At 42.0% G+C, this 23926-nt stretch overlaps 1 protein-coding gene across 3 annotated transcripts in view; it reads left to right on the plus strand.

Annotated features, from left to right (window-relative positions):
* plcb3 (phospholipase C, beta 3 (phosphatidylinositol-specific)) overlaps positions 1-23843 on the plus strand; it is a 49230-nt gene extending 25387 nt beyond the window's left edge. For 2 of the 3 annotated variants that reach the window (XM_054800427.1, XM_054800429.1), the window contains exons 3-34: positions 7830-7898; positions 8308-8445; positions 8623-8702; positions 8776-8829; positions 8905-8977; positions 10510-10610; positions 10687-10853; positions 10932-11078; positions 11156-11313; positions 14782-14864; positions 14940-15024; positions 15169-15316; positions 15435-15536; positions 15617-15690; positions 15757-15853; positions 15943-16027; positions 16490-16614; positions 16694-16848; positions 16913-17074; positions 17145-17244; positions 17318-17422; positions 17507-17601; positions 17679-17811; positions 18290-18331; positions 18499-18608; positions 18725-18834; positions 18904-19063; positions 19143-19219; positions 19283-19372; positions 19456-19513; positions 22220-22306; positions 22393-23843. In XM_054800427.1, coding sequence (XP_054656402.1) covers positions 7830-7898; positions 8308-8445; positions 8623-8702; positions 8776-8829; positions 8905-8977; positions 10510-10610; positions 10687-10853; positions 10932-11078; positions 11156-11313; positions 14782-14864; positions 14940-15024; positions 15169-15316; positions 15435-15536; positions 15617-15690; positions 15757-15853; positions 15943-16027; positions 16490-16614; positions 16694-16848; positions 16913-17074; positions 17145-17244; positions 17318-17422; positions 17507-17601; positions 17679-17811; positions 18290-18331; positions 18499-18608; positions 18725-18834; positions 18904-19063; positions 19143-19219; positions 19283-19372; positions 19456-19513; positions 22220-22306; positions 22393-22704 — 3582 coding nt within the window. In that variant the 3' untranslated portion in view covers positions 22705-23843. The remainder of the gene's footprint in view (positions 1-7829; positions 7899-8307; positions 8446-8622; positions 8703-8775; positions 8830-8904; positions 8978-10509; positions 10611-10686; positions 10854-10931; positions 11079-11155; positions 11314-14781; positions 14865-14939; positions 15025-15168; positions 15317-15434; positions 15537-15616; positions 15691-15756; positions 15854-15942; positions 16028-16489; positions 16615-16693; positions 16849-16912; positions 17075-17144; positions 17245-17317; positions 17423-17506; positions 17602-17678; positions 17812-18289; positions 18332-18498; positions 18609-18724; positions 18835-18903; positions 19064-19142; positions 19220-19282; positions 19373-19455; positions 19514-22219; positions 22307-22392) is intronic. The other variant, XM_054800428.1, reaches the window with a different exon arrangement.
* The last annotated feature ends 83 nt before the right edge of the window (positions 23844-23926 follow it).

The raw sequence follows: 23926 nt of genomic DNA on the forward strand, positions 1-23926 counted from the left end.
TGGCCCAGCTGACTTTGGGCAAAGGTTAGACCACACCCTGGACTGGGTATAGAATAACCTCCAATGTAAATTCTTGGTGCTCATTTCATCCCAATTATGACAACACACACCTTTTGTGTTGGTGCCAGTGCTATTAGCAGTTCATAATGTCAAACTCAGAGCTAAGCCAAGCCCCTTTTTCAGCCTTTGAAAGAGAGCTTGTCAATCCATTTTGAAGTTGAGCGTCGTCTCGCAGCCTCAATTTGCATTTGGAATGTTTTGTCTTGTCAGTGTGTGTGTGCGGGTGTGAGCGTGCATGTGTATTTGTGTGCGGGCGGGTGTGTGTGTGTGTGTGTGTGTCTCAGGCCTCGAGGCAGCTGCATAAATGGGAGTTGGCTCCACAAGTGCATCTCCACATGTTTGTGTTTGGCAGAGTTGTTCGGAAGGGCTGCAACTCGTTTTGATATGTGTGAGCTCGTCTCTGGATTTATTTGAATTTAATGGGACTGCTTTGTTTATATATTTACAGTGGAACCTTGGTTAGCGTTAATCAGCTCCAGAAGGTCTCACTCTAAACAAAACATACGCCAACCGAATAATTTTCTCACATAAGAAATACTGTAAATCCAATTAATTGCTTCCCGAAAGCCAAAACACATTTTTACAGTATTGCAATTATAGTTTTACATACGGAAAACAGTTGGAAATGCATATAACAGGTATCTGTTTAATGCACCTGATGGACACCACCTTCCTGTTTTTCCACGAGTTATTTCTTGAATTGAATCGTATTTCTCACCTCAATAACCCAAAATGGATCCAAAGAAAGTGGCAAGTGCCAGCATTTGCTAAAGAAGGTGAGAATCACAAGAAATAACTCATGACAAAACGCTAAGGTGGTGTCAGTGTTGATTGCGCTGCCAAATCGTGTTTTTGGGAACGTCTTCATTAAAGATAAAAGTAACCTTAAATGTTCATTTATCCCTTTCATTCGGCATTTCTATGCCTTTAGAATTGTTTTTGCATGTAAAACTTCAATTATAAAGCTAAAAAAACGTGTTTAACATTTTTGAGAGTCATCATCGAGAGGCAACACAGCATCCGGTATTAGTGGCAAGCTAATAGGATGCTAACATAAACAATACATTAAAAATACATTACGAACACAGCTGGACTCTAACCAGAAACTAACCAGAAAATGTATGCAAACCAAGGCTAAATTTATTTGCTAATTTGCTGTTAACCAAAAAACTACGCTATGATAACCGAGGTTCCACTGTGTGTGCATGCGTGTGTGTGTGCGTGCGTGTGCCTGCCATGATTGTTACTCACGATAGATGTGTTTGTTGCGGTGCTCTTTAAAAAATCCGCCCATGTAGGCACGTCACAGGAAAGGAGTGGCGCTCCCTTGATTGTTCTCTTGGCCTTTTATATTGCTCGTTGGTTAATGTGCCGATCATGAACGGAGGACAGTAGCAGGGAGGGGAAGTGTAAAAGTCAATCAAAGAAATGCAGGAAGGACATGACAAAGTGTCTGACAGCCTAATCATAGTGCCGTAACTCTTACTGTCTAGTGGCTAAATATGGACTGACCTTACTGGCTCTTTTGACCTTAGGGTTGCAATCACCAATGCATGCCTGCAGGGGATAATTGTAGAGAGGCTGTTATTACAGTCACTATATATAGCAACTTTTTTTTTAGCTTGAATTTTCATTTGGATGGATGAGAAAATGGAAAGGAAAATAGCACATAACTTCAACAGAACCAATGTTGTAATTGTGATAATGAGCAAACTGCCAACATTAATACCGCTGAGGTCATTGTAAACAACAGTACAGCAAGAGTAACACGTGACGCACGACTTTCACACCAACAGCAACATTTGAATGTGTATGCAGGGCTACCTACGTATACAAATGTTATTATTTTGGACACTCAATATGTTATCAAATCATTTGTCAACTTTCAGAATTGATTAGCAAAGGCTCCTGCGCGTGTGTGTTACGTGGGATGTACTGTCGCTTTCAAGCTTGGAACAGAAAAAGGGTGGGATATCATGCTTGCAACACGTTCAAAAGATAGCGCCCTCTAGGCAGCCATGTAACTGTTGCAAACAGCCCTCAAATTATAAGATATTTGATAAGTTTGAGTTGTCAATGTGGAGACCACTGGCTGACAGTGTCATTCCTAGTTTCGAATTGAGACCAATTGTTGCACTCCTTTTACAAACTTTTGTAATGATTTGGATTGAATTGGAAAGTGGAAAGGAAAACATAGCTCGCATGGAAACAAATGGTAATTTAGTAATAAATATATTGCACAACACAGCAGGAACAAAACCAATGGTGTAACAGCAGAAAGGAGCAAACTGCTCTGCCAGCATGAATACTGCTGATGAATTCTTTGTAAACAACAGGACGGCAAGAGTAAGTTTTGCGCCGAAAGCTGTGTAGCAGCATTGTAAAGCGCATACACAGGTAGATATGTATGTATAGTATGTATAGTTACTTTGGACAGCTTTATTATTATTATTATTATTATTATTAATAACTATTATTCAATTTTAAAAAGTCTCTAAATATGTTTTAGAATGGAGAACAAATTATTTATAAAAGTTTAACAATGATTAGGAATGCATGAGAATGTGGAAAGGAAAACTGAGCTGTCTTTCACTCAAGTATATTGCACAACACAGCGGCAACAGAATCAATGATAGCAGAAAGGAACAAACTGCTCAACCAGCATTAATACCGCTGAGTTCATTGTATGTCGCAGTACGGTAGAAGTGTAACACCTGAGTAGCAACATTTAAATGCACCTAGAGAGAGCGAGACCGCTCATGAATACAACTACATCAGTAGGTTGCTTACAGCCACAGCTGTTATTGACAAGTTGTTGTTTTTTAACCTGCACTAATGACAGACGGAGACTACAGAAGTGTTAATCGGAGAATACAGTATTTTGCATGTGTGAGTATAGTGCTTAATGTGTTTCCACATGATTTTGGAAGAAGTGTACACATATGACAGCCGTCTCAGGGAAGGTTACTTTTGAGTGCACTGTGGGAAATGTACACGACCGGTCAAAAGGTTTAGAACACTCCAATTTCTCTGGAGGTAAAAACCTACATTTTTAAGTGTTAAGATGTTCGGTCTCTCTTCCTTGTTAATTCCCTTTTTTCTTGCCATTTTTGTAGCAACAAATTACTTTCTTCAGGACAGTGCTGTTTAATTGATGTTCACAAGGGTGTAGTACCACAGTGTGGTCCATACGCTGTTTTCATGCAGACAGAGGAGGTAGTAAGTACTTCAGACCTTGCAGCACTTGTAGGAATCAGTTGCACCAGCTGCCAAGGCTTGATCAACCTCCATTTCTGCAGAACAGCTTTAAATTGTTGATCCATTTTGTGGTCCCTGAAACAGGCCTTTTCGTATAATTCTGAAATCCACATTATTTTTCAGTTTTGTGTAACCTTACCTTTTTTTTTTTAACCTCTGGCACTTCACTGCTTACCTTTGTACCATTTCAAGCTATTCATTGTACTTAAACGACTTGAATTTCAATAAATAACTGGAAAAATTGGGGTCTAAAACTTTTGACCGGTAGTGTATGAACAACAAAACTTAACTTCAACTTCCTGAGTCGTGCAGAAGCAACTAATTTTAGCGCTTTATCACCACATAACTTGTGGAAAACTGTCTTCCAGGCTCATTTGGAGCAATAATGAGTCCTAAGTGATAAACAGCGGGGGATGTGTTGGGGATTAGCACTGACAGATGAGTGGAGTGCTACAGCTGTGATGACTAGCTACATATTACACGTACACACACACACACACACACCAGCTGAACAGAAGGCCGGAATATGTCAGGAATGTACTCACAGAAATGGCCGACTGCCGCAGCGAGGACGCGCAACAACGCGCAGATATGCAGCTTATCACCTTGCACACTTTTTGAATCACACACTGACACATTAGTACTCTTTGATTCAGTCGTGAAGATACAACACCACACACACACACACACACACACACACACACACACACACACACACACCATCTTGCTCAAGAAGTCAGGATGTTTCACAAGTTTCAACCTGCATGTGTGGCGATTTGCAGACTTTGCTGCAGGCGTGTGTGTGTCAGTTTGAAGGACTGGTGACAAAATGTTAACCGTCAAAACACACACACACACACACACACACACACACACACAGGCGGCAGACAAAGTTGTAATCTCAGTACTTGCGGTCTCCAAGGAGTCACCATGGCGATGGCAGAATGAAACCACGGCCTGTGGGAGAGGAGGAAGTTGCTCATGTATGCATGTGTGTGCCTGTGTGTGCGTGCTTGTGTGTGCATGTGTGTGAATGTCCTACAGACCCAGAAGCGCTTTATTCCCCCCAGGACCAAAATGATTCTCCACTGGCCAATGAGGGCCAAATGCAATTTGGCGATCCCTTTTGACCGTTTTTTTAAATGTATTTTTTTGCATGTGGCCAATCACGGGGGAGCAGGAAGGACAACAAAGGAGGCTTCAACAAAACCAGGAGGAGACCTTTCACAAAGTGACAGAGTTGCAGACAGAGATAGTAAATAACAGGAAGTGAGACCCACATGTCAGATACACGTCCTTTTTTTTCAACAGTGTTCCTTAGACGGATGATTAAGAAAAACACAAAGTGGATGCAGGTAAAGTCAGAACCGTACGGGATTGAGAGCAGCGCTCAACAAATATTTACAGTACGCCCTCCTCCATGTTTATGACTGACTTTATGGTCGCACTTCCCCTGAACATCTTCCTCCGCTGCTGCTTCTTCTCCTCTTCTGGACCACACTAGATTATGACTGGCATCAGCTGTCACCTGTTGTTAACAATGGTGTTGTACATGTGACACCACACAAGAGTGTGTTCACATGTGTTGTGTTTAATGTCTCAGGAAGCATGCGAGTCTGATGAAGATAAATAAGTCAGGATTTATTTGGAGGGCAGGCAGAAGGCGAGATAGAGCGTAGCATTTTAGTTTGAGGCCTTTCTATCTTTTTTATAAAATCGATCCAGTGTTCCATTTTGGTTCTTTCAGCGGCTTCTTACTAGGGATGCTCTGATAAGGGTTTATGCTGCTGATTCCGATTCATGAGTGAGATCGGCCGATACCGGTCACATGGATTAACTGTACATTTTTTAATTTATTTATTATAAGTGGTATTGGCCAGGGGGCACCGTTAGACAATTCCAAGGGCCCCTGACAAAGAGGTGATTATTTTAAAAAATTAACTTTTAGGCGGACTATTTTTATTTTTTTGCTTTTATTTGTGTGAAACGGTTTGACACAAACCTTACTTTAATTTGATGCAAGTTTTGGAGTAATAGAATACATAGGAAATACATTTTTCATAAGTTATAGTTAATTTATAGTTAAAGAAAAAAAATGAACAGAATAAGATAATACAAAATAAATACCTTTTTATTACATCGAAATCTGTCCTGCTTAACTAAAACAAGAATAAATTCAGTGTCCAGGTTGCAGGGGTCTCCAAATTTTTGTCATGTATTTGTGTTTTATTTATGACTGGCAACATTTAAATTGCACACTACTTTGTTTACCAAGCAGATCTTCACTCAAACGGTGTGGCCATTGTCTTGTTAGTTATAATAAAAAACTACTAAGAATTGAAGCGATCGATTGATTGGAGCATCCCTACTTCTTACTTGAAATGTCCCAGTATTTAAGGTCCCAGTGTGTCTGAAGCTTTAATGCTAATGAGCTGTGTTTGTGTGTCTGCGTGTGTCTCCAAGATTTTGCACTTTATCCACTTTCTACATATCCACTGTACCTCTGCCCTTGTCTAACGTTCTAGATGCCATATACTGTATCATTGATGTGTAGCTAAGCTAAGGACAGCGTAGGCCTATCAAGATAGGGGCGAGTCACAGACAGCATCAACAGGCTGTGATTAGGTGCATGTCCAGCCTGAGTCATTTGTGCCTCAAGCTAAGTACCCTTTTCCGTGACCGTCCCTTGACCCCTGTGACTTTTCTCCCTAGTTAACAGCCTTCTCTGTTCTCTCTCCTGACCCCTTCACCCTTCTGGCCCTGCCCATTTAAAGATACCATCAGCAAAGTCACAACCTCTTAAGTGATATTTACATTGTTTTTGTGGGACTGCAGTGTCATTTTTTATAGTTATTATTCAGTTACTTGCTTTAATAGCACTTTCTTCCACCCCGACATGGTAAAATGTCCTTCATGGTGATACAATGTGTCCCTGTTCCAAGTACCATCATGGCACCGGTGCCGACGTAAACAGTGGCGGCCAGACAGAAAAACAAAGTCGGTGCCTCATTTCCGTGCTAAATGAATAGTTTACTATTATTCATTATTCATGAGAACTCTTTTAAATCATTTAGTGAATTGTTTGATGAATACAATATACCCAAAAGTAAATTTTTAAATTGCATTTCCCTAAAACATGTAATTTAAAAAAAATATATCCTTTTGAAAGTATGACTTGTAACAAACATGAACTAGAGGATATACTTTTTAATACAAAGAATAAGAATGTTTTTTTGTTAATATGTATTATTATTATATGACTATATTATATGACTGGTGTGCACATGTTATCGAGATGATATCATTAGAGAGAACTGCATTTAGATTGGACTATAGTCAGTAAGAATATTTAGAAATATGGGCTCTATTGTATGAATTTAACTATTAAATAGACTTAAATGTAAGTTTTCTTCCTTATGTAAGTGGAATTGTAGGATTTTAAAATATAATGAGTTAATGTTATTGTTATCATAGTTTATTATGTGTTATTGTTGTTGTTATTATTATTATTATTATTATTATTATTATTATCAGGTTTCACAGTCCGCCTCTGTTGGCAACAGTCAAAAGGACCTTCTCAAATCACACAACACACTTCCAGCCTTCAAAATAATAGCGCTGTGGGCTATATCCTGTTAGTTGTGTTGACAAAATTAGGGTGTCATAAAAATAGCTTTCACCAACATTAAGGCAGCATCTTTTGTGAAAGTATACTCAAGATTCAAGATTCAAGATTCAAGATTAACTTTGTCTCACAGAGAGAAGTTTGTCTTGCGTCATTCCCCTCTTTTTACTCCTGTAGCAGCTGTCACCTTTTTACTCCTGTAAAAAGAAACTTCATAATATTTATATTCAAGGTGAATGCTTTGATATTTGAAAATAACCTTGTAAGAAATTCATAGAAAAGTTGCTAAAAAGTTTATATGATTCAATTCATTGAGAAGTTCAGACATATCATCCACAAAGAATTCTGGTTAGCGGCCTCATTTGAACCATCCAAACTTTTATGACCCTGCCTTTTAAAAGCATCGGAATCGGAACAAGGTATCTGAATCGGAAGCGGAATCGTTCAAATTCAAACGATGGCCATCTCTATTTATTCCAGCACGTCCCCTGAACGTTAAGTCCCGACATGTGCACAGTGTTGAATCAGTGCTTGTCTGGTGTGCTACCAACAAGGTTTCTTTTGCTTGTTGCCTTGATTTAAAACGCGAGTTGTTCACAGTGTATCGTATTTCATGGAGAGAACGAAGTGTGTCCCCGAGACGCATGGCTAGTGGGTTTACTGCATCCTTTCAGATTTTAATGCGTCAGTGATGCAGGGCGCGTACCTAGAACAGAATAGAATACCTTTATTGTTGTTATACAAGGTACAACGAGATTAAAAAGGCTTCTCCTGTTTCAGTACGAACAGTAATAAAAAGTGCAAAGCTCAATGAAACATCACAGTGTCTGGCCCTAACATTCTGGCCCTTGGACAAATGTAGCTGATGACGTTCTCCCTTTCTCAGGAGGTGGAGATCCTGGACATCAGTACCATCAGGGACACCAGAACGGGAAAGTACGCCAAGCAACCAAAGGTACATTGAGAAAATATGTGTGTGTGTGTGTGTGTGTGTGTATATGTGTTTGTGAAGAAGCTGTCACCTCCTGCTGCTGACAACTTGATGTCACTCAAGTGTGACTGTCACCAAAACGTGTATGAGCGCGCCATGTGCGCATTTCTTCCCTCAGCTGATGTTGCAAACGGTGACAGAGCGCTAATGAGCCTGCTGGCAGATGGACTCGCTGAAAGGAAGTGTCACAAGCGGCGATGGAGTCATCTTGTAGCAATGATCTATGTTGATCATATAAACAAGAAAATGGCGCAAGCAGTTAACTATTTTAACATACTGGAGCGACAGGATGTAAATATCAAACTAGTGCTCACGCTTTGTGTGCATGTGTTATTCCTATTCAGTGTAAGGAAAATCTTTGTGTTTGTGTCAGGACCCCAAGTTACGGGAGCTGCTTGGCTTCGGCAAGGGCGACAACGTGGAAGGGAAGCTGGTCACCATCGTCCATGGCAACGACCTGGTCAACATCTCCTTCCTTAACTTCCAGGCCATGCAGGAAGACATCGCCAAGGTATCCATGGCAACCCCTCCCCAGCGCTGACCATTCATCCGTCATTCCTTCCTCTCCACCCTTCCGTCTGTCCTTGCTCCATCCTTCTTGCCTCAACGGTCACAACATTAGGAACACTCCCACAGTCTAATGATGTCCAACACAAGATAAAGTGGACTTATTTTCCCTTGCTTTCAGATTTGGACAGATGAGTTGTTCACCTTGGCCACAAATATACTTTCCCAGAATGCATCACGCAACACCTTCCTCTTCAAAGCGTAAGAGTTTACTCGTCATATTTTGGTTGCGTCACTGTTTGTTTGTTTTCAAAAGCGCTTCTGTCTTTTTCAGGTACACTAAATTAAAGCTGCAGGTCAATCAAGAGGGAAAAATCCCAGTGAAGAAGTGAGATGCACACTGACACGTCTGTAAAGTTTAGTCTGAAAGAACAGGACGTTGATGTTTTGTCATCTACTGCAGTATCCTGAAGATGTTTTCAGACAAGAAGCGAGTGGACACGACTCTGGAGCAGTGTGGTGTCGTCAATAACAAGGTATGTACTATATGGTATGTATATACTGTATACTATATTACTATAGTAATACTATAGTATTATAGTATAGTATAGTACTATAGTACTATACTATAAGGTATGTACAAGGATGTACTAAGGGTGTACTCACTCTCGGTCAATTCATACTGTGCTGGATTCCCCCTCCCTCGCCTGCGCTCACACTGTGTATTTGTTTACTTGTCATGGCCCGTTTACTTCTCCCATCCTTTCTATTCTGCTGTACTACTGCAATTTCTCTGACTTAGTAGACTGTTTCCAGCCTTATTTGGAGTCGTTCTGATTATTTACAAGGTTGCCGCTGTCATTAATTACTTGCAAGAATGAAATGACACTTTCTATTTTTCTGTAGTCCTGCAATTTCTATTACTTTGTGGATTTTTTCCAGCCTTATTTGGAGTCATTCTGATTATTTTGTAGCATGTGGCTACTGGCATTAATTACTTGCAAGAGGGGAGAGCGCATTCATTAAATGACACTTTGTATTCTGATGTGTTATTGCAATATCTATGACATTGTGGAATATTTCCAATCTTATTTGGAGTATTTCTGATTATTTTGTACAAGGTTGCCACTGTCATTAATTAAATTTGCAAGAGGGGTAGTCGCATCAAATATATTACACACTCTATTCTGCTTTATTACTGCAACTTGTATGACTTTGTGGAATATTGCTTATTGGAGTTGTTCTGAGTTGTGTATTATGATTTTGTGCAAGATTGTCACTATCATTAATTTTTGCAAAACCAGCGATCGCATTATTTCAATGAAACGTCTTTATTACGCACTCGAATGTAGTTGCAGGTGAGCGAATGTGCTGTGAGTTTGACTTTTGGATAATTGTGAGTCATTGTGTTTGACTTTTATTATGAATTGTATTGGTTAGGAATCTGCGTGGAGCAATTACATTACACTGATTCTAAGATTCCACTACGTTACGCATGCCAAAATCGTACCAAAAGAGCGCAAGCATGTCTGCTCACACTAGCCAAACAGGTGCTTTTGGTGTAAAGTTTGCCCAAGCACAGTTAGCTTTGTGTGAGTACAACCTAAGATACACAGCTGTTGATGCAAAATGCAAAGATGCAAGTCTTAGTCAAAAAGCATTAAGTAGTAAATACCTTACAAAACAGCAACTGATGATATATTAAAAGTCCTAACCTGATTATTTTTTTTAAGAAAAAAGAATGTTATGTCATGAAGGAGTCTTGCAGGCATTTGCATTTTAAGGTTTGCTGCACTTGTGGTTTGTTGGCTCACACTGTGTTTCTTTTGTCCTGATTAACAACCCTTATCTGCCCCCAAGATCGATATGAAGTCACAAGACTTGAAGCATAAGAGGCGGGCTTGTATAAAAGCACTGTCAGCACTTCTGTGTGTGTCCTTCATGCTCTTGCACCTCCTGCTGGTTGCATAGAACAGAGCCAACCTTTGTTTCTCGGCACCACTAAGAAGGTTTTATTGAGGTGATGTGTTCAGATTGAATAGTTTGACGCTTTCCTCTTGCTCTGCAGTCAGAGGGCATAAAGCCAGATGATTTCACATGGGAGGCCTTCCAGAAGTTTCTCGATAGTCTCTGTCTGCGCTCCGAGATCCAAAGTATCTTTGAGGAGAGGCAAGCAACACACAGTTGGCACTCAGTTAGTAACCTTCTCAGCTCTCCTAAACCCTGCTTTTCTGTCCTGCTTCAGCGGCTCCAAGGGGAAGCCCTTCATCTCCCTGGACCAGCTGACCGACTTTCTCAACCGCCGGCAGCGCGACTCCCGCCTGAATGAGGTTCTCTACCCACCCCTCAAAAGAGAGCAGGTCCGGCAGATCATGGAGAAATATGAGACCAACATCAGCCAGCTGGAGAGGGGTCAGTTTGCAGTTAGTTGCATGAGGGTGGGCCATGACCATTCAAAGCTCTACATGAACATCTGTGTCTCACCTGCAGACCAGATCAGTTTGCTGGCCTTCACGAGGTATCTGGGAGGAGAGGAGAACAGCATTGTTCCTCCAGAGAGGCTGGACGTCATCGACGATATGAATCAACCACTGTCACACTATTTTATCAACTCCTCGCACAACACTTACCTCACAGGTAGACCACCATGCTGCATCGTCAGAGCTTTCTGTCTGGAACTGTCGTCATTCCACCTCTTGTCCCTTCTCTTTCAGTGGGTCAGCTGACCGGTCTCTCCTCCGTGGAGATGTACAGGCAGGTGCTGCTCACCGGCTGCCGCTGTGTGGAATTGGACTGTTGGAAGGGTCGACCCCAGGATGAGGAGCCCTATATCACCCACGGCTTCACCATGACCACTGAAATACCTTTCAAGGTGTGTAATTCCACTTCCTGCATTCTTAGAGAACTGCAACATCAATGGTGGATCCAGACATTGATATTCAGTGGTACCTGCTTATGTTGGCCAACTATCAAGTCCTGGTCCACCGTGTTCCTCTTATAACTAAAAAGTGGCCCTTAAGTTGACGTCAACATACATGGTCCACCACTTCTGTTGCCATAGAGTTTGAGACCCAAAGGGGTAATTTCTATGACAAGTTTTCAGTCGGCGCGTGTTGTAGTATTGTCAGCTGCATCATTATCGCAAAGCAGAGCAAAACGACAACAGAAACATAACTACTGTCTAGTTACACAGCATTAAAAATGTGCATACAGTGACTTCCTGGTCAGTGCAAAGTAAGCTTGCAAATCAAAGCATGGCAGTATTAATCATGGTTATGGGTATGGTTTACTTTATTTTGAACATGCATACATTGAATGCTTCATGTTACAAGTCACAGTTTCACATGTCCGAAAAGGAGTAGGAAGAAGCAGAGCTTCCTACCCTACCCCCTTTTCGTGTCACATCAATTGCTAATACATACATATGTATGTATGTATGTATATGTGTACAAACACATACTTACACACATATACAGCATGTACACATACTGTATATATATATAAAAAAAGATATATTATTTTCCTCCTTCCTTTTCTTTCTTTTTATCCTTTCCTATATATTCCTCCCTTATATGCGAGAACAACGCTGAAAACCCACAGCATTTCCGTGTGTGGAATTAAATTATGGAACGGATTGAGTAAAGAATTCAAACAATGTACAGAGATGAGCAAATTCAAAAAACAATACAAGCAGTTGATGTTTGCTGAATACAAGGCAGAAGAGTCTTGACCATCACAATGATTGTTCTGTCAGGTTTGTTTATTTTTTTGGTTTTTTTGTTTATTAAAAAAAAAAATGTTTATAAAAAAAAGTTTTGTTCTTTATTCATATTTATTTTAAGCATGTATTTATTTATTTATTTATCTATTATTATTATTATTATTATAATAATTATTATTAATATATATTATTATTAATATATGTATGTGTATATGTATGTGTATATATATATAAATATATATATATATATTTTATTTTTTTTTCTTTGGGAGGGCTATCTTACCGTTATCTATTATGTGTTATCCTGACTATCACAGAAAACATGACATGGAATGCAGGAAGTGAACTACATGTACTGTACTAGATGAAGAATAGATGGGGGGTAAGATTAAATAAGCTTTGCTTCTTCCTACTCCTTTTGGACATGTGGAACTGTGAAAAAATGATTCATGAGATGTATTCCATTGTAACCTTCATGTTCAAATGAACTAAACCAAACCAAACCAAACCAAACCTATCACTCCTGTTGATATCCACATCCTCCATCTTTGGTGTTGCACTGAATGTAGTCCTCCTAGCTGCATGGTTCTTTCTTGTAGGTTGCATCCTCCATTATTCTTATTGTCATAGTAATGCGATCTTTAATATGTATCCAGATTGCTGATATCTTGGACAACAAGCACTCTTGCTTCTCCTATACCTCCATTTACCGGCAGTTTAATGAAGATTTTCCCTGCTTCCTCAAGTCTCGTGCTTTCTTGGTAATGTCGGCATTGCGTTTTGTCAGATGCTCATTCATGTAGACGTTTGTGCCTCTCAGCTCCTTTCCCTGTTTCAGCAGTTCAGTTTTGAATTCCCTGTTGGTGAACTTAACAATGATGACGGGTGTGGTGTTGTTTCTGCCATGGAGTGGGACGCAAGTGTCGATGCTGTTGATATCTACAGCCACCTCCTTTGATTGTAGGAAGTTAGCAATCTCTTGCTTTATTGAAGGAACATCTCTTGACCTGGGTGTAATTTGGAGCCCTGAGAGAACCACATCTTTCATTTGTGCATTCTGATCCATCTTGTCAGTTTTTAAATTGCTTAGTGATATTCTCCTTTGCTTCTTTCTTTTCCTCAAGGGTGGTGCGAAAAGCAGCATTATCCTTCAATAGTGCCTTGATGTCATCCTGTAGAATGTTGATATAATTGCATAATGCTGTATTTTCTTCCATAGGGTCTTTACCCTCCTTAAGAGCAACGCGCAAGGCAGCTTCCTTAGGGTTTATAGCCTCCTTAAGAGCAGCACGCAAGGCAGATAATGTATTGGCATTATTGGATAATGAATAATGCCCTGATACAGGCAGCAAGGCGTGTCTTCCAATAATGCCAATATCAGGGCACTATTCATTATCCAATAATGTATATAATGTATGTACAGTATAATGTATAGCAAGGCGTGTCTTCCAATAATGCTCTGATATTGGCATTATTGGAAGTCTTCCAATAATAATGCCCTGATATTGGCATTATTGGAAGTCTTCCAATGTCTTCCAATAATGCCCTGATATTAGCATTATTGGAAGACACGCCTCACTGCCTAATAATTGTGGATTAGATTTTTTTCAAGGCGCTCAAAGTGCGTTCACACACCAGTGTGAGCAGCACTGGAGTCAAGATCGGTGAAGTGTCTCACCCAGGGACACAACAGTGACTGGGTGGAGGGAGAGAGGGTCGAACCGCCAACCTTCCTGTTTCTGGATGACCTGCTCTACCTCCTGAGCCACTGCCGACCCTAAACCCGATTAACCTGAATTCCCACCACAGCAGTATTTATTTACTTAATTAATTTTTGGACTATTGAGCGCACCTGAAAATAAGCCACACCCACTAAATTTAAAGAGAAAAAAAGATTTGTATTTGTATATATTTAAATGTATATATGTATATAGGCCACATCTGTTTATAAGCCGCAGGTGTCTGTCGTCATATGGGATATTTAATACACAGACGGATGTTACACAGAAAGATTTTTGTTCTTTTTTCCAAACTGTGCCGAACAGTGCGTGTAATACGGCTGGCTAAACAGTAGCCAACCAGAAAAGTCTCTGTCATTGCCGTCTTCATCCTCCTTCTTCTGCGCTACAACCACTAAAGTCGTTTTCTTTAGTGCCGGAACTGAACAGCCCCACAATTCCCTCGCCACACACCCCGCCATTCTGTCTCCCTCTACTGTTGTCACTGCCGGCACCACCCCTGCCCCGAGGCAAATCAGGCCTCGAGCCTGTATTGTCCAGTTTGCAACAGTCCAGCCCCCTGAAACCCCCTGTGACAGTGGACCCCCTGACACATTGTCAATATCCGTCGGCGGAACTGAGCAAAAGCCGCTAGATTCATGGCCTTCAACCTGAAAGCCGCATTACATTAACCTCTCCACGCCTTCCCCATGATGAGGGCGCACAAGTTTTGCACGTGTACAAGTGTAGTCGAGACAAACGTATTGCATAAAATATCATGACAGCAGAAGCCTCAAAATTGAAAAAGGGAAAAAATGCATGAAACCGATGGTTGGTTAAAAATACTTCATTATCGCAACTGGCTGATTGACGTAAGCATTTGCTGTACGCTGCATTGCAGGAGGTGATTGAAGCCATAGCAGAGAGCGCTTTCAAGACCTCACCCTACCCAGTTATCCTGTCCTTTGAAAACCACGTAGATTCGTAAGTTGTGCTTTTTGCAGTGATAGTCAACTAGCCCCCTGGCGTATAAAATGTTAATTTTATTGTTTTTGTCAGGGCCAAGCAGCAAGCCAAGATGGCAGAGTACTGCAGGACCATATTTGGAGACGCCTTGCTCATTGATCCACTGGAGAAATGTCCCGTAAGAATGACCTCCTGTCTGTGATGTTGTGTATTATGCGTTAATGTGAGCTGTATTTTCATGCCCTTTGTACGCGTGGCAAGGTGTGGTCATTGAGTATAGTAATATAGAAGCCTCACCTTTGTGTCTTGCCCTTGACGACAGCTGCTCCCAGGCCAGGCGCTGCCGTCGCCGCAGGACATGCTGGGGAAGATTCTCATCAAAAACAAGAAGAAGCACCACCACCACCGGGCCTCAAGTGGCGGCAGCATACGACGTCGCGAGCTGGAGGAGCAGTCTTCACCCAACACTGGTATGCAAAGACAAGGCACACGGTTGTGTATTTTTGGTGCTGAGAATCTGCAGCTGATTGTGTGGACCCAGGTAAGAGAAGAAATGCTCAAACCTCATTTGGTGGTTTGTGTGTGTAGATTGCCCTCTGGTGGACAGCGAGGGAGGCCAAATCCTGTCCAATGCTGAGGAGAAGCTAGCGGAGCGGATAATTAAAGACTCTGATCCTCGCAAGTCCATTGGTAGAACCGATCAGAGATCAATATATTAAAGTGTCCTGCATCGTAAGTGTTACATCAGGCCTTTGTTTATGTTCTTCCAGGAGGTGAAGGGGAGAGCGAAGAGGATGAAGAAGATGAACCAGTGACCGAGCTGAAAAAGCCCAACTCGGATGAGGTAAGCGGAATTTTTGATCGGCTGACGGTACGATTGACGGGTTGATCACATCTTGGTTTGCTTTAGGGTACAGCCAGCAGCGAAGTCAACGCCACAGAGGAGATGTCCACGCTCGTCAACTACATCGAGCCTGTCAAATTCAAGAGCTTCGAGGTTGCCACCAGTAAGTGAGATGGAGATACTCAGCATTAACCTTTTTTTTATCTGCACAGATGTTCTTTTTGTAAATATGTATTTTTTTATGTAAACTAGAGAAGAAGAAGTTCTTTGAGATGTCATCGTTTGTGGAAACCAAAGGCATGGACACGTTAAAGAGCTCTCCCATAGAGTTTGTTGAGTATCCTTGGAAGATTGGCTTTAAAATTCAGGTCACTCTCAGGACAAACACTGAGCTAATTGAACATTGCGGCTATAGCCGGGGCGTCCATTTTTTGCCCGCAACTTGCTTTTTATTGGCCCTTGTAATAATCTAAAAATAAAATAAATTAGTTTTTATATATATGTATTATTAAATGTTACACAGTTTGCTTTGTCACCTATCACACAAAGCCAAGATGTAGATGTTTTCTTCTCAGATAGCTTAGCATACTACGTATATATTGACCTACATTGGATCGCTTTTACTCCACAAAATTTGCGGCCCTCTGCCCCTGATCTACAGGGAGTATCCTCCCTTTGCAGCTTCCACTATTAAAACATCCTGCAAGATTTTGTAGTGTTTCAATGGCATTTTGTGTGCAAACGTACTACGCATATATGTGTGATTTTTGGTGTTAAAAGCTTAACAGCACTGCTCCAGGTACAACAAGAACCAACTGAGCCGAATCTACCCAAAAGGAACAAGAGTGGACAGCTCCAACTACATGCCACAGCTCTTCTGGAATGTTGGCTGCCAGATGGTGGCGCTGAACTTTCAGACCCTTGGTGAGTACGTGTCTGGAGCACAATGTCAACAAACATGGCTGCCCTCTTTGTCTTCATCCCTCTGTCGGCTCCTTCTTAGATCTGCCCATGCAGCTCAACATGGGCGTGTTTGAGTACAACGGCCACAGTGGCTACCAGCTAAAGCCTGAGTTCATGAGGAGGACGGACAAGCACTTTGACCCTTTCACTGAGAATATAGTGGATGGAATAGTTGCCAACACAGTCAAAGTTAAGGTAAGGACAAAGGTGACATGTGAACATTAATTAAAGTTAAACATGATGGTCTGACACCCACCAGGTGATCTCAGGACAGTTCCTGAGCGATAAAAAGGTTGGCGTGTACGTGGAAGTGGACATATTTGGACTTCCTGCAGATACAAAACGGAAATACAGGACCAAAACCTCCAACGGGAACTCACTGGATCCCATTTGGGACGATGACGCCCTTGTCTTTAATAAGGTGCCCGAACCTCTTTCCTATGCCGTTCTTTAGTAGTGCTGCCTCCTCAGGCTGAAATCTCTATCCTCAGGTGGTCCTCCCGACGCTGGCCTCTCTGAGGATTGCTGTATTTGAGGAGAATGGCAAGTTTATCGGACACCGCATCCTGCCCGTGTCAGCCATTAGACCAGGTCCGTGCTTGCAACCTGAGAACACGCTGGCTCTGAGGATTCCGTCGGACCTGACGAACTGTTGTATTTTTAGGTTACCACTACATCAACCTGAAGAATGAGCTGAACCAGCCTCTACTGTTGCCCTCTCTGCTGGTCTACACAGAGGCTCAGGATTACATCCCCAATGAGCACCAAGGTGAAAGGCCCTCAACACAGCCTAAATTATCTTATGGACTGCTCACCTGGTGTTCATTTGGCTTTATTTTGTGTGTTTCAACAGAGTACGCTGAGGCCTTGACCAACCCCATCAAACATGTCAGCCAGCTGGACAAGAGGGAGACACAACTGGCTGTGCTGCTTGAGGAGAACTATGAGGTGCAGAGCAATGAGCTGACTCATTCATTTCTTGGCAACTGGAAGCACTTACATATAAGTCTGTTGCCTCCTCTCAGCATCTCCCCAACCAGCCCAAAGATGGTGAGGCTAAGGGGGAGTGTGAGGTCATCCAAGGGCGTCACGCATCCCCTTTCCTCCCCCCTTGCCGACCGGACGAATCCCCCGACATCATCAACCTGCCCTCGCCAGGTAGACCCTAAATGACTAACTTTGTTGGGTTTAAAAGGTTATAACTATGTTGTACTATTTTTCATCTATTTTGAAATAGATATGAGACATGTGGAGTTTGCATGTCCTCCGTGTGTGTGGGTTTTCTCCGGTTACTCCGGTTTCCTCTCACATTCTAAAAATATGCTAATTGGTGACTCTAAATTGTCCATAGGTGTGAGTGTGAATGGTTGTTAGTCTATTTATGCCTTGCGACTGGCTGGCGACCAGCCTAAGGTTTACTCCACCTCTCGTCCTAGCCGGGATAGGCTCCAGCATAAATAAAATAGAGGCTGGGTGAACCTTATGAATAGCTGCAACTTCAAAGCTGAATGTACAGTGAATGTACCTTCCATGTACAGTACACTGCTATTTGGCTCCTGCTTTTGTGTGTTATTTTCCCATTATTCATTTCACCCGTCTGCTTCCCCCTAATTTCTTTGTGCATGTGTGCGTGCAGCGCAAAACCAAAAGGAAGACCTCATCGCCGTAGTTCTGGCAGGTAACCTCATCAACACATTACATTTGTGCGCCTGTGTCTCCTTCAGTTGGACATTATAGCCATTGTTGTCATTCTTTTTCTCTTTGCTAAATGCACTTTATTGCCCCAACTCTTTATGTTCATCTTCATCTCTCTCTCGCTCTCTTCTCTCTTTCTCTGTCTCTCAGATGTGCAGGTGCAGTCGATAGAGGAACTGAGACAGCATAAAAGCTACTTGAAAGTCATTAAAAAGCAGGACAAAGAGTTAAAAGAGTTACAGAAGAAGCACCTGAAGAAGGTACACAGATGCTTTTCCTGGCATATTGCAAAAAAATATCTAGCAATGTTTATTATTGTGAGTGTAATTTGTAGTAGTGATGATGAGTCATCCGGCAACAAATGCTTATCTGCTAGGTGTTGAATCTCAGTAAGGAGCAGAAGACTCGGAGTACTCAGATGGAGTCTGACCTGCAAAGAAGGCGCAGTCAGATGGAGAAACACCTCAAGCGAAGTGTCAAGAAGAAGTAAGGATGAGGTATTGTGTGCACACAACCCACCAAAAGCAGTAGATTATGCCTTGTTTGTCCTTTCAGCGAGCCCCCAGAGCCGGTGCAGCGAGAACTGACAGCCTTGGATCAGGAGCTTGAGAAAAAGACTTTGCAGCTGAGGGAGGGGCAGATGCAAGAACTGCTGAAGCTCTGGCAGCAGCTGTACGCACTGGAGAGGGAGAAGCAGCAAATACAGCTGCAGGAGGTTACCAGGACAACACCCACATGCACATTTTGTAGTAAACCGAGTCACTCACACAGCTATGCTGTTTTTTTTTGTGCAGTCCTTCCAGAGGTTGAAGGAGACGGCCCATGAATGCCAAGCAGCTCAGCTCAAGAAGCTCAAGGAGATATGCGAGAGGTGAGCACTCACTCGGGTGGGGAATTTGTACCACCATTCATCCACTGATTCTCCTGTCTGCAGGGAGAAGAAGGAGCTCCAGAAGATCCTGGACAGGAAGCGGCAGAATAGCATCAGTGAGGCCAAGAGCCGAGACAAAGACAAGGCTGAGACGTAATCAATCAATTTTTGGGATTTGATGCTTTCTTTGTTTGTTGTTGTCATGTTTTTCATCTTCTATTTTCTTGCATGTGCAGAGAACTCAATGACATCAACAGGAAACACATTCAGGACTCTGTCAGCTTAATCCGCAAGGTAAACACACACTTTGGAGCATGCTCACCTAAAGCATGGTACGTTTGGCTAGTGTGAGCGCATTGAATTGTGCCCGGGTGCAGCATGCTGCCCCTCTCTTGGCGCCATAGGAAGAGGTGGTCTATGGCAGAGATTCTCAACTGGTGGGTCGCTACCAGCCATTTTCAGTGGGTTGCGGGGTCTTCGCCAAATAAAAAATAACAATAGTGTAATGATCCCATGTCCGTGCGTCTGCGGTGTTTGCTTGCTATGCCACCACAAGGTGTGTGCCATATGTGGGCTTAAAGTTGCGTCTATCTGACACACGGCTAAATAGCTAGATATCTCCTGGAAAAGAGCGTGGCGTAAAGCGAAAGCTCACATTGTGGTGCTTGGGGAAACTCGACCCACAATGAAGACTACCAGGTACAGTATGACAGTACCGTTTAATGCCCAATTCCATCTATTGGTCCATGCAGAGGGGTGGTCTACACAGGAAATGGTCCTCATATTATTATGAAACTTACCTAGTGAGTGTTGAATGTGATCAGCTGGGCTTGATTGATTTTTAACTCCTTTTAACTTCTTGTTTCGCTTCTCGTCCAGGTCCATGTGCAACTCCCGTACTGAAAACATTTACGCACACTTTTTTTCAAATCATTTTTGAATTTGTGGATAAAAACATTGTTGCATCTCTGTGTGGAGTTTGCATGTTCTCCCCGTGCGTGCGTGGGTTTTCTCCGGGTACTCCGGTTTCCTCCCACATTCCAAAAACATGCATGTTAGGTTAACTGGAGACTCTAAATTGTCCATAGGTATGAATGTGAGTTTGAATGATTGTTTGTCTATATGTGCCCTGTGATTCACTCGCAACCAGTCCAGGGTGTACGCTGCCTCACACTCAAAATCTGCTGGGGTAGGCTCCAGCATACCTCCTTGACCATAGCGAGGACAAGCATCATAGAAAATTGATACATGGATGGAAAACATATTGTTGCTGGACTGATCATGAAAGTTGTTGTGTTATTTTGCACCGCCTCAAATTCAAACTGCACTTTAATGTCTTTTCATTAGAGGGACTGTTTGCAACTAGCTCAAAATGACGCTATGTGTGTCTTATCTGGGCCGCAGCTTACATGCTCAGAGCAGGAAGAGGGTGGGATATAATGCTTGCAACACGTTCAAAAGTTAGCTCCTTCTAGGCAGCCGCGTAACTGTTGCAAACAGTCTTTTTATATTTAAATAAGATATTGGAGAAGTCTATGTTAAGAAATGTCCGCAATTTGGGTCGCTGCTTGTCATTGAAGAGTGATGGTGGGTCCCGCAGCCAAACCAGTTGAGAACCACTGCTCTAGAGACCCGCAGAATTCCTTGCACAACTGTAATGTGACCACCCCTTCCAGATTATTTGATAAACGACACAATTCATAAAGAACTAAAATACAAAGGCTCCAAATAATCACACTCGCTCAGCCTCGACTATATTGTGCATAATAAAGGTGTATCATTTAATTCATGCAAAAATTAACGACAGCTGCAGCATGGCAAAATGTACAGTAATCCCTCATTTATCACGGTTAATTGGTTCCAGACCCAATCACGATAAGTGTATTTCCGCGAAGTAAACATGAACAGAATGTTTTTGTAGTTAGAGTATAGAAAACTATTGATTTTACCATTATTAGAGCCCTATGGACAACATAACAATAACAACCACATACAGTAGTCACCTTTACACTCATATTACCCAATATAATAGATATAATTAAAAAAAAAAAGCAATTTAGGACATAAATAAGACTCTAAGTGCTCGAGTGTGTTTCAATAAATATCTTCAGGACAGGAAGTGACATCAGGGATTCAGAGTTGAGTTTTAGTACGGCCACAACAGTAGCCTGTGTTATTATATGATGATGATGATGATAAAGACTATTATTATTATGTTATTATTTTACCTGTTGTGAGCTAAATCATTATCAAATTAAAAAAGAGCCCATCATTGGTGATTAAGTCTGGTGCGTGTTACTAGCGACACCTAGTGGCCAGTGTTGACTAAAGATCATTAACGTCTTGTATTGCCTTAAACTGTATTAATATATAATGTCATTTAGAACATTTTTAGGATTTTTTTATTTTGAAATTGCAGTTATACATCAGAATAGAAGTGATGGGACAATGGCACCTACACACAGTGTGAGCACGAGTGAGGGAGAGGGACCCGTGCCCTAGTCAGGAACGGAGCAAATGGCCTAGTCTGAGTACGCATTTAGGGCCCTATTTTCTGATTCTGGCTTTGTTAGTCCGTTACTACGCACCTTCATTCAAGATACGCACTCTGGATGGTGCAACCCTAAAATGTGGGTCTTTCCTGTCAAATCTGGCCTTACGCGTATTCTCCCATCGACTTTACTTTACTTTTCGCTAATCGCTTTATTGAACAAAACAGGTTGCTGTCTGCCACAACCACGCCACAAGGATTAGCAAGAATGTAGCAGGCAGAATAATAGAAAAATGAAGCACATAGGAAAATAAGAGAATCGGGCCCCTAGTCCTTTTGTTGGGGTGAATTCAATTGATGAAACTGTACTTCACCAATCTGCCCACTAGGGAGCGTCACTACACTGTAATTGTGCTTGTGTCTCGTAATGAGAGAAGTTCTATCCTACTTTTCCACTCACAAATCTTACTCCTTCAAATCTTACCCCCCACCCCCACCCCACCCCCCAGCTGGAGGAGGCTCAGACCAGGAGGCAGGACAAGCTGATGCTGAGGCAACGTGAGGTCCTCCAACACATTGATGACGAGCTGCCTTTGGTGAGTGACAACAACATGGACCACAAAGCTAAGGATTCATCTAAATTGGGTTTTTGTTCAAGTTTTATTTTTGTCTGGCGGTGCAGCGGCAGGCCCAGCTGGAAGGCAACCTGGACGAAGAATTCCGTCGCCTACCAGAGGAGCTCCGCCAACATCTGCAACTGGAGCTCCAAAACAAAGGTCTCCGCAATAACGGCCTGCGCTCGCCCATGTCCAGCAACAGCAGTCCCGGCTCAGGCTCGGGCCCGCCCTCCAATTGCTCCACACCCACCTACCCCTCCACGCCCAATCGCAGCTCATGGAACCGGAGCTTGGACAATAGCACGGCCTCGCTGGCCGAGTCCACGTCCTCGTCCACGACCCCCGTCTTGTCCGAGGCCGAGATGTCCTTCAGCTGAAGTTTTTATTTGTACAAATGCATTCTAATGGGGTCTATAATGATTATAATGTGGGTTAGTAATAATGATATAGATTCAGTACTAATTTTATTCCTTTTAAAAATGTTTGTTATTGCCGACAGACCTATATTATTTTTCACTTTGTTGTTTTTGTCTAGCGACATATCAAAATTATTAGCAATAGCCAAAAATCCTCTTTCAGCATTTTATATTTTCCTTTCTTTTTTGTTTTTTGTCTACATCATCATCCTACTCACCTACTCAGCATTTTTTCACAACCTTTTTTGAGCCAACGCACATGTTTTACATCCGAAAAATCTCATGACACACTGCCAAACAAAAAGTATACTGTACCGTATTAGCTACAAAGGTTTATTATGTATCTGCTGCCATCTAGTGGAAGAGCATTTAATTGTTCTGTCAGCCACCATACGTCACTGGACAGCATTCAAAGAGACTATCTGGAGTAAATCAATAATTATTTTCGGATCATTTAAGTGAAATTAGATCGGGTATACTCCGGCGCAGTGGTCGGGAATCACTACACTCTATTATTGCTTGATGCTAATCTTGTTTTTTTTTTTGTAACTTCTGGTACTTGTTGTTGAGTTCGTTCGAGCAACACGGTGAGCAGGTTATTGAGCAATAGAAGACACTTGGACTATTTTAGCGCTAATGGCAGTAGTTGACCAGCAGATGGTGCTACAGCCTTAATTTTTTTCCCCCCATTTTAAATTGTCCATTCATGTCCGTCATTCTCCATTTTGAAAGACGCACTACCTACCCCACCCCATCTAAACGTTTTTCCTTTCGCCAAATTGTGTTGCACAAGACTAATGGTACTTTAACTTATCAATGTTAACTTTTTGGGCTTTTTCAAACAATGTATTCCTGTAAGTGTCCTTTTATTTTGGTTTTCTGCAAAACCTGTGGAATTGAGAGTTAATATGGTGGCACTCGTTATTAATGTAAATGTTATTGTTTGATGTGAATTTGACTACTGACCACAGGTGCTGGTGCAAGAGGAAGGCGTAAGGCGATGAAGCCTCCTCCATCCACGAGCACTGGCTGCCTGCCTGTCTGTCTGAATGCCCCCCCCCTCACAAACTATTGCCTATTTAAATGACATTTTAACAACGTCTGCCTTGCCTGTGGGTGTTTGTTGTCAGCATTTAAGAGTTTATATTCCTTTCTTACTGACAAAACTATACCACTTAAATAG

Source organism: Dunckerocampus dactyliophorus, chromosome 15 (assembly GCF_027744805.1).
Source record: "Dunckerocampus dactyliophorus isolate RoL2022-P2 chromosome 15, RoL_Ddac_1.1, whole genome shotgun sequence".
NCBI classification, from domain to species: domain Eukaryota; kingdom Metazoa; phylum Chordata; class Actinopteri; order Syngnathiformes; family Syngnathidae; genus Dunckerocampus; species Dunckerocampus dactyliophorus.